The sequence below is a fragment of the Mus caroli genome, chromosome 9, assembly GCF_900094665.2.
Source record: "Mus caroli chromosome 9, CAROLI_EIJ_v1.1, whole genome shotgun sequence".
Classification (NCBI taxonomy): Eukaryota; Metazoa; Chordata; class Mammalia; order Rodentia; family Muridae; genus Mus; species Mus caroli.
The window spans coordinates 91,657,192-91,667,712 of record NC_034578.1 but is presented as its reverse complement, the minus strand read 5'-3'; the positions used below and the strand labels follow the sequence as shown (position 1 = coordinate 91,667,712).

Here is a 10,521-nt window from a genome sequence, read left to right as displayed (position 1 = left end):
AAAACCCAGTATGTACAGAGGTGAGATCTTGGAAGTGTTTTCTTGGAGCATAAAGAAGATGTTTTCCAGAGATAGCCCAAGATTGTACCTCATGCTGCAGCTGGACTTGCTCATGTTTAAGAATNACCCATGAGGTACTAGTTTTGAAGGCATGAAGGGGTCATGGAGCACAGATGAAGCTTGGCATTGTGAGAAGCCAGGGAAGGTCATTGATGAAAGTAAAGCTTCAGTTGATGGCCTAGGGCTGAAGGGGTCATGCAAAGAAGATGAGGCTTGGCACTATGAATAGAGCCTATGAGAGGCTTTTGGTGAAGCCTACAGTGGATGACCCCAGTGTATTGGAGATGCCAGTACCATGAGATGACCACCAAGATCAGCAGAACAGTGGAGTTAACCAGAGTGCTATAGAGGACAGAGCTGGAGAAGTCACCCAAGCCCTTTGGAGGAGCCCAGAAGTTCATGTGTGGAACCCAGATATTAGAACAAGAAGCTGGAGTTGCCTTGGAGACCCCAAGATGTTAGGGATGTCAGAGCCGTGGAATACTGGAAGTTTGTTGCTGCTGAATCTGCTAACAGCAATCAACAAGGATAAAAGGAGTTGGAGATCTGAAGAGCACGTTGACATCAGACAAGGAGACACAGAGGCTGGAGTTTGCCCAGGTGGTTTTATGTCTTGCATTGGTCCAGTAGTTCCTCAATATAACATTTTGGATATCCTGCATGGTGTGGGAGGTATGTGATCTGCTTCTTGACTTTTATTTCTCAAGGGATTACAGTTAAGAGATTTCATGAATCTCAGAAGAGATGTTGAACCTTAGAATTTTAACAGTGTTGAGACTATGGGACTTTTGAAGTTGGACTCAATTTATTTTGCATTATGGTATAGTTAAGCATGGTCCCCTTAGACTCACAGACTATGGGTTTCAGGGAGTGAAATGTGGTGGTTTGAATATGCTTGGCACGATTAGGAGCTGTGGCCTTGTTGGAGTAGGTCAGATAGATGGATAGAAACCTGGTGTACAGGGAGTAACAGACCTGAGTCCCATAGTATAGAGGATCTTGGGTGTGCCTGGAACCCAGTTACCAGACCTGAGCTCTCGAATGGTCAAGCTGTATTATTACTAACACTTGGGGAACATCTCTTGGGTATCAGCACTTTGTATACATTAACAGACCAAGAGACATTGCCTCCTTAAAAAGAATCAAGAGAATTTTCCCCTTCCCCTTTCTTCCCTCCAAAGTTCTCATATATGCCTCCTTTTGCTTTCAAATTCATGGCCTCTTTTAAAAAAAATTGTTATAATTGGGCAGTGNTGGTNTATGCCTTTAGTCCCAGTACTCAGGAAGCAGAGGCAAGTGGATCTTTGAGTTCAAGGCCAGCTTGGTCTACAAAAGGAGTTCCATGATAGCCAGGGCCACACAGATAAAGGCTGTCTTCACCCCNCCCCCCNACAAAAGTTGTTACATACATATATAAGTGTATCTAAATATGTAAATACAACCTACATAGTCTGTATATGTACATGACTNTATGTGTACACAGTACTGGTAGGTACACGTGTTCACTGCTGACCATTTGGTATTGGATAACCAGTTGGAACTTGTGTTGGTGTACGCTTCATTGGGAGACTTCGTGCTCCGAATTGTCAGCAGTTCTTTGCTCTAAGCTTAAGACCTCGTGAGTTTTCCTCTCTCCATGTTATCATGTTTATTGCATCATTCTATTCATTATGATCAGACAGCCATGTTGGTGAGACTTCATGGGTGTACCTTCTGACATTTCTAGGAGACAGAATCTCAACAGCAAACTTCCTGTTACGCTGGCTCTTACAATCTTTCCACAATGATCAGTCCTTAGGTGCAGTTGTGCTGTGTATAAATTGGGATTGGGCCCAAAACTATGCATTTTCATTGGTTGTAATGGTCTCCATCTGCTGCAAAGTGAAATTTCCTTAATGAGGGGTGAAGATTATATTTATATGTATAAATATAGATAGATGTTTAGGATGTAGCTAAAGATTACACTGGCTTAGTCAAGTGGCAGTTGTTGGTTCTCCTCTGGTCCTGGATTGTTGTCTAGGTTCCCACTACCAGGAATGATTTTCCTTTTGTTGAGTGGGTTTGACGTTCACTTAGAGATCTGTTGGTTACTAACAAGACANTCGTGCCACTATTGCACCCTCAGGGTTGTTGTGTTGTGTGTTGTTGTGGTTAACACGTTTAGTAGGATTGCTGGTTGCTTCCCTTTTGTGGAAGCTTGCATGGAATCGTCTGGTATTATGAAAGCTAGTCTTCAAAGAGATTTTCAGAGCAGATCCAGTTCAGGGCCTCTGGACTGTCTGTGTCTAGTGATCCTGTCCTCCATGCAACACTCCCTTTTCTCTCCCCTGGTCTCTGAAGTTACTCCAGGTTATGAACTCACATCTGAAGATTTAGTGATAGGAGCCTCAGACGAGAGAGAATGTGAGACGTTAGTCTTTCTGGGTCTTTTCTCCATTCATCATTTACCCAGATAGTCCCCCGGGAAAGGTGTCTTTCTTCTTTCTTTAGGGGGACTTGCCAATGACAACACTGTGATGTATTTACAAATACTAAGATGTGGAGCCAAGGTGTGACTCATAGCATCTGATTCTATAATTCAGATTTTCAACAACCACAATGACTTAACACAATAATGGAGCAGCAGACTGAAAAATATAAGGACATCCAGGTGGGGCATGGTGGCACAGCCTGTGACACTAGCATACAGGAGTCTGAGACATGGGATATGAGGCTCTGACTCAAACAAGAACAACTCCAACGAAGCCATAAGCAGAGTGAGGCTGAGAGACAAGCAAAACAGCAGTGTCGTGCCATCGACATCATTCCATCTTTAATCAAAATCACAGCGCATTTGACACATACAAGTGTCCAGACCTTCAGTGACTTTTGCATGTCAAGATCCCTTTGCATAACATTTTGAGGCTAATTTCGTGCTATGAATTTACAAATGTACAACATAAAAATACATTTGGAGTCCATTCCATGTAAGTTTAAAAGCTTTAAATGCAATAGACATACAATGTAAAGATATTTAAAATAAAAATTACAAAATGAGCACAAAGAAGTCTTCCCTTTGGAATTTTTAATAAAATACTGCTCTGTCTAAGATCTAATGAGAAATTCCAGTTAGTTACAAAATAGTTACATGACAGAAGAAATCCAGGAAGATAGATATGTATGAAATCACACTGTTTAAATGAAGCAAATGTTAAAACACTTAGATACACAGCATCCCACCCGTTACTCAGTGTCAAGTGAAAACACTCAAAGTAATTTGTGCAGCAAAAGAAAATGTAAGATTCTTGAGGCCAAGAAAAAAAAAAAAAAAGCTAAAATATAAAATCCAGCTGGGCAGTGGTGCCGCACATCTTTAATTCTAACACTTGGGAGGCAGAAGCAGGAGGATCTCTGTGAGTTTGAGGTCAGCCTGGTCTACAGAGTGAGTTCCAAGACAGCCAGGGCTATACAGAGAAACCCTGCTTTGAAAGACAAAGCAAAAGTCCAATACACACCACACACACACAGAGACACATAGATACACACACCAATAACTGTAAAGGAAAGGCAGGATTGATGAGCTTAAAGGACATTGGGCCTGGGGCCAAACTCTGTAACCTCAAAACTCAGGAGGTGGAGGCAGNACTGAAGGGCTAGATAGCAATAGGGAGTGGAGAAGGGGGAAGAAAGCGAAAGCCCGAGTGAACNAGAGTTATAAGGACTTAAAACAGGCTTCAGAGAAAATTTTCACCCCCATGATTTTGAGAGAAACAGAGCAAGCCCTTGGCTTCTCATGCAGTCACACAGACCATTACCTTTTGCAATACTGGCAGTAATGGGCCAACTGGGGGCGAGGTGGGGTNGAGGTGGTGGGAATTCACACCTACAGGTTTCACTGTGCCAAAATGAAATCTGGAAAGCAGTCTCCTTCAGCAACTGTACTTGAGATCAGTCTCTGCAGAGCAGGGAGTTTCTACCCGAAGGCACACAGATTCTCAACATTCTTGAACTATTTTCTTCTCTCCTCTNTCAGAAGGAAGGACATGTGCTGTATGAACTAACACACATGATGTGTGATGGTAAACAAGGTCTGCCTGCCTGCTTTTCCCCATCGCTGGAGGGCTGCTGTCCCTCTCCAGCTGTCTCTTACTATGTCCGGGCACAAAGCGAGGATGTCTAACAGGAATATAAATTAAGTCAGTCTGAAAAACACTAAAAACATAAGCTTTGTTTTCTTCAAGCAAAGGGGGGTGTCTGCACTTTGTTGAAAANAACAACACTGCCACAACATAAAATGCACACAAACAGCTGTACTTTGAGACCTGTCACTATTTCTAAAAAATAATGATTCTTTTCTTTATTTTTTTTAGTTACCGATTTAAAAAAAAAAAAAGATACAGGATGCCTTTCATAGTATTTTTTTTTTTTTTTTTTTTTTTTTTGGTTTTTNTTTTTTTTTTTTTTTTTTTTTTTGGTTTTTCGAGACAGGGTTTCTCTGTATAGCTCTGGCTGTCCTGGAACTCACTTTGTAGACCAGGCTGACCTTGAACTCAGAAATCCACCTGCCTCTGCCTCCCGAGTGCTGGGATTAAAGGCGTGTGACACCACGCCCGGCTATTAGTAATTTCTAACAGATTCTCCTCTATAATAAAAGAAAAATCTGGAAGCAAGATAGCACGAAGAACATTTATCCGAGAAGATCTGTGTAAGTGCTACCTTCTGTGGAGTTCTGCTATATAAGGTGGAAACTAGATAACCACTATGAAAAGTATTTGTTGATTCAAAAAGAATAGCTACGTAAAAAGAGAGCAAATAAGATGACTCTCTAGTCCTTTCCCTAAGCTAAGTCAGTGCATTACAGTCTGCAAACAGCACTGCATCTCACCTGTCTCCTCGCCTCCTCCCCTAGAGCCAAGACTCCAGAACTCTCTAGTCATAAAGTGAGCACGTGACTCTCGGTGTGGGAATGGAGTACACGTTAAGAGGCAGCAACACCTTCCTTCTGCTCATCACCGAAGGCGGGAAATACCTCCAGACTTCATTACTGCCTGCCTGCCTTGAATTCCAGGTCAGAAACAGACAATCTGGGGGAAAGTTCCTTCTGGGACCACAGTCCACCATTTCCAAAGGGTCTTAGATTCAGTAGCCAAGTGAACATATTTCAAAAGCTCGAGGGTGGTTTCAGACTGACTNATCCCAACCAGCTATACAGTCGCCACAGCCCATGTATGTTTCAGAGATGTGCTCCACCCCCTCAGACACGTGTCAGGAGATCCAGTGTCCTCAGAGCTCTGCTGCTGCTCCCTATCTGCCAGGACGGAATCCTCTCCTTTTCTTTGCAAGCTTGACTCTTAGAATTTGCTTTCTATTTTTAAAAAGAAGGTCAAATACTCTTACTGGCTTTCCGTACAGAATTACTAGCTTGTTGTGCTCAGTTTTTAGAGAAAAAATCCTCACAGGTTCAATGGCATTGTGTTTACTCAAATTTCTCAGGAAATTTTCAGAACAACTCCTTCGTCTGTTTCTACAGGGGACATGGTTGTGCAGCATGGTGAGTTTATTCCACAGGAGTGAGCAAGTGTGCAGCAAACGTAAGGGAGGTAACAAATACTACACATTTCAACGCTCTTGGGAGGAGTTACTATAGCATCGACACAGCCTAACTTCCCTCNTGTCTGCAATGGATGCTTCCCTTGAAACCAGAGTTTNCGAGCAACAAAGGCAAACACCGAGAATGGCCTGAACCTTCCCACAGTGCCCCAGCAAGAAGTTTCTAGTAACAGAAGACACAGTTACAGAAATTCACATGACCATAGAAAATAAAGATAGCAATCATTTCCCTCTTACACTAAAGGCACTACTAGTATCCATACATCCTGCCATCGCTTAGAGAAACACTGAAACTAGCACAGAAAGGAATTCAACAGCAGCATTTGTAAGACTATTTGTAAGACTATTGTAAGACTTATGGCAGAGTTCCCATGACCTGCATTAAGTCACACACAGTAAGCAGCTCCATATAAAGACGCGCTCCTACTTTTGAACAAGTATGATCATTTTTACTCTTTAAAAATATAAGCATATCACAAAACTAAAAGATAAACATGTTTATATATAAATGCACGCCATCATGTCCTTGAGAAAATTTCATAAATTCTAAATCATTTCAACAGTGTGAACAACACACACCCAAGAGTGACACGCAGAGACAAAATGCAACAGCACTGAGCAGTTCAGTAGATGCTAAAATGCACAACCAGAACGGGACAGGTAGTAAACAACGTCCACACAAAAAGACATGTTGGAATTGTTAAAAAGTTTACATTTTTACCAGTCCCAGGAAGCTCTACACACAGACCCACAATGAGTTTTCACATATGTGAAGTAAGCAGAGAAAAAGCCACACAAGGAGGTGTGGTGACACATGCTGGAATCTCAGAACATGGAGGATTGCCATGAGTACCGGGCCAGCCAGGACTACACAGCAAGACCCCGTCTCAAAAGAAAAAAAAATATCAACAAAGCAAATATAACCCAAGAAGCCTAAAAAAGCATAGTGATTAACGTTCTGTACTGTACTCTATTAAAGACTGATTTGTAATCACTGTACCCTGGAGATTTTGAAACTTAATTTTATTAGGAATTCTGAATGCTGGTTTTTGAATAATCTAAAAAAATTCGTTATTTTTCAAATCTAGATTGCTATTCCTAGTTTGAAGCAGTCAGACGAATGCTCTGGAGAATCTTCTAAAGTTGCTTTGGTACAAGATTTAGAACAAAGCAGCACTGCCGCACCAGCTAGCTCAATAGCTCCATGGCCACTGCTGGTGTGCGTGCTTGCTCCAGAGCATCCGAGGGACTGACTTTGGCCACAGACAGCTGTGAACAGAGTGCAGGCCACTCTCCAGTCATGTTGTTCCATCATTACAAACAAATAAAACCCATACTTAGGAAATTACAAGGCCTAATTCATGCCGCATTTAGTTATCCCTCAATAATAGTGTAAAAAAGCTTGTTATTATGATAAGATAATGACTAATTTATAGTTCAAGGATCCTTCTAATGAGGAAGCCAATGGTTAGAGTGGTACATTTTAACATTCAGACCACTCATATTTACTGTAGTTTTTGGTTTTTGAAGCAAGGTCTGGCCAGGAACTCACTATGTAGTCCCACACAGTGAATATATGGCAATCCTTCTGTCTCAGATTCTAAAGCATGATGCTCATAGGTTATTACCATGCTCAGTTTGCTATTTATTTTAATACAAGGTTTAATTTTTCTTTTTTTTACAGATTTATTGAGGTATCACTGATGTACAACAAATTGCACATATTTAAAGTGCACAATTTGATACATAGTCTTAAATAGCATGAAAAGTGCCTGGTAACTTAAAAATAAAAAATATTTAATCTAAACATACCCTAAAATTGTACATTTCTGACACATAGATATCAGTTTATAAAAAAGTAGATGGAGATAAAAGAAATGAATTCCCAGGTACCAAATTTATTCCGAAGGTTTAGAAACGCTGAAGTTGACGGCCAGTTTTCTCGACTTCCTTCTTGAGGAGCTTGGCGCTGACCTCAGTTGGGACCCAACATGGCCTTGGGAGGCAGTTTCAACATGAGGAGACACGGGCTGGGCAGCCTGAGAGGACGATGAAGAGGCTGGTGGACTTTCTTGTGGAGTCATTTTGGTGGCTTCAGAAGACCCTGGCTTGTTAGTCTGAAGTGGTGTGGCCTGAGAACTCTGGGCCTCCTTATTCTCAAAATTCTTTCTGTTTGCAACTCTTTTTTTGGTAACCTTTGAGTAATAAAAGATTTATTAGCTAATAATCTAGCAATCTACACACACACACACACACACACACACAATGTTGTGTCAAATAATACCATAAACTAGGCCATAGATACTTGCTAATCACTGCTGATTTTGGCTTCCACTTAACAATAGCAACAAAATATTTATAATAATGGCTGAAGAGATGGCTCATTGGGGATCCGATTTGGTTCCCAGCACCCATACCTGCTGGCCTGTAACTCTGCTTCAGGGGGGTCCAACTTCTCTGGCCTCCCAGGGCACCTGAACTTGGGTAAACATACTCTCCCTCCTTGGATGTAATTAAGCCAAGATAAATCTTTAAAAAGTATTTATATTACTTGCTCCATTTGGTATTACTTATTAGAATATAAATTCAGAGCAGAGAGCAGCCTAGTTCACACACACTTTCTAGTCAGTACTGCTTCTTCTTAGTAGTTTCGTTCTGAATATTTAAAAAAAAAAAGAAAAGAAAAGAAAAGAAAAGAAAAGAAAAGAAAAGAAAAGGGAAAAAAGTAACACTGTTGGGCCGGGCAGTGGTGGCGCACGCCTTTAATCCCAGCACTTGGGAGGCAGAGGCAGGTGGATTTCTGAGTTCAATGCCAGGCTGGTCTACAGAGTGAGTTCCAGGACAGCCAGGGCTACACAGAAACCCTGTCTCCAAAAAAAAAAAAAAAAAAAAAGAAGTAACACTGTTAAGGAAACCTGTAATTTTTTTCCAGCTCTCACCTGCAGAGGTATGAACTGACTGTGCACTCCGCCTGGCACTCCTCCAGCCAAGGGCATGGCTCCAGGATATGAAGGATAGTGGAAGGCATTCCCAGCAACTGGCACTGGTGGTCTCCATGACACTGAGCCAAAGAGATGAGACGATGAAGGCATTATATTAGCTGTAAAACACCAATATCCAGAGAGTTAAGACTCCTCTCTGCTAGCCCTTTTTAGCTTCTCCACCTCAGGTGGCAACTGTAACTGCAATTGTCTATTGTATCAGTCAGCCCTGGGCTCCTCTCTCAGCACACTAACTATCTACAGAAAGGCAGTTATCCTGACGATGGCCTGCAGAGGCCAGTGATACTAATGCTGCCATGGCCTTTAGGAATGGCTGTAATTATGGNACTTGGAAGAAGCTGGACTTTGCCATGGAATCATTTCGGTTCCTTCCGAAGACCCTGGCTTGCCAATATGAATGGTGTGGATTGAGAAGACCCTGGCTTGCCAGTATGAATGGTGTGGATTGAGAAGACCCTGGCTTGCCAGTATGAATGGTGTGGATTGAGAAGACCCTGGCTTGCCAGCATGAATGGTGTGGATTGAGNATGGTGTGGATTGAGAAGACCCTGGCTTGCCAGCATGAATGGTGTGGATTGAGAAGACCCTGGCTTGCCAGTATGAATGGTGTGGATTGAGAAGAACTCCGGCCCTCCTTATTCTCAAAATCCTGTTTGTTTGGTTTCATATATGTACTTGAAGTGACTCCTTCAGAAAGGTCTGGGAACAGAAAAGTCTGTCTTTACACATCACAAGGCCCTTACCAAATGCTAAGTAGCTTCCACAGTGAGCTCAGCATATAAAAAGCCCCAACGCTCACATTTTGAAATATAATCACTTCATGGTACAGGTAGAGTTTCTTTTCTCTAGTCTAGTGTTGCAATTCAAAGACTTCTTCTGGCCATTGGACGCATACTTGATGGGCTTGTGAAATGCAGACTCCTCGTCAGTGACTAAAATCTAGTAAGCCAGATTCTTGAGATCTGAGGAGATCAGAGGACAATTTGAGGACTAAGCTCTTTCTGTCCACCATGTGGGACATAGGATTTAACTCAGGCTGTCAGGCTTTGCAGCAAACGCCTTTACCTCCTGAGCCATGTCTCTGATCCTGGTATTTTGAATTTCACAGCAATCTATTTTTCTTTATTCTAAGGTTGTTCCCTTTAGTATAGAGGTACATGTCCTTTAATTCTAAGAAATTTTGTTTCCTTCCTCCCTCCTATCACTCACCATTTCTCTGGAGTTGCCAATAACAAGGGTTGTTGGTCTGTGCACAATATTAATTTTTTGTTATTTCTTATTTTCTAGTTTTTACCATCCTTTGATCCACTTTAAGTTAACAACTGTGATGTTTTAAATGAGAAATGTCATCCTAGGCTTAGGTATTTGAATACAGTGCCCTGTTGATGATGCTGTTCATGAAAATTATGGCATCTTTAGCAGATAGTTTTGTTGAGGAAGTATGTCCCTGGAACTGGCTTTGAGTTTATAGTCTAATCCTACTTCCTGTTTTCTCTCTCTGCTCTGCGTTTGCATACATGGCCTCTCATCTTAGCTTACATGACCTCTGCTTCCATTATGGATTCCTTCTTTGGTCTATTATCTCTGCAACAGAAAAGTAACTGATACAGAAATTGGTACCAGGAGTGGGGTGTTGCTGTGAAGAACCTGACTATGTTGTATTTTGGAGGAATGTGGAGGACTGTTCAAGTTTAGACTAGAAAAGTGGCTGAATGCTGTAACCAGAGCTTAATGGGCCATTCAAGAAGACAGCAGTGATGAGAATAATGCAGAAGATAGAGGCCAACCTCATAATGTTTCAGAGGGAGTAGACACTTGACATGAGGCTACATTAAAAATTAAGACTAATTTCTTTGGCTGAAGAACTTTC

At 41.7% G+C, this 10,521-nt stretch overlaps 1 protein-coding gene across 1 annotated transcript in view; it reads right to left on the bottom strand.

The window, feature by feature from the left end:
* Positions 1–4,914: 4,914 nt before the first annotated feature.
* Xrn1 (5'-3' exoribonuclease 1) overlaps positions 4,915–10,521 on the bottom strand; it is a 105,202-nt gene continuing 99,595 nt past the window's right edge. Inside the window, exons 40-41 of the mRNA XM_029481985.1 lie at positions 8,589–8,749; positions 4,915–7,844 (exon numbers count right to left, since the gene is read on the bottom strand). Coding sequence (XP_029337845.1) covers positions 7,548–7,844; positions 8,589–8,749 — 458 coding nt within the window. The 3' untranslated portion in view covers positions 4,915–7,547. The remainder of the gene's footprint in view (positions 7,845–8,588; positions 8,750–10,521) is intronic.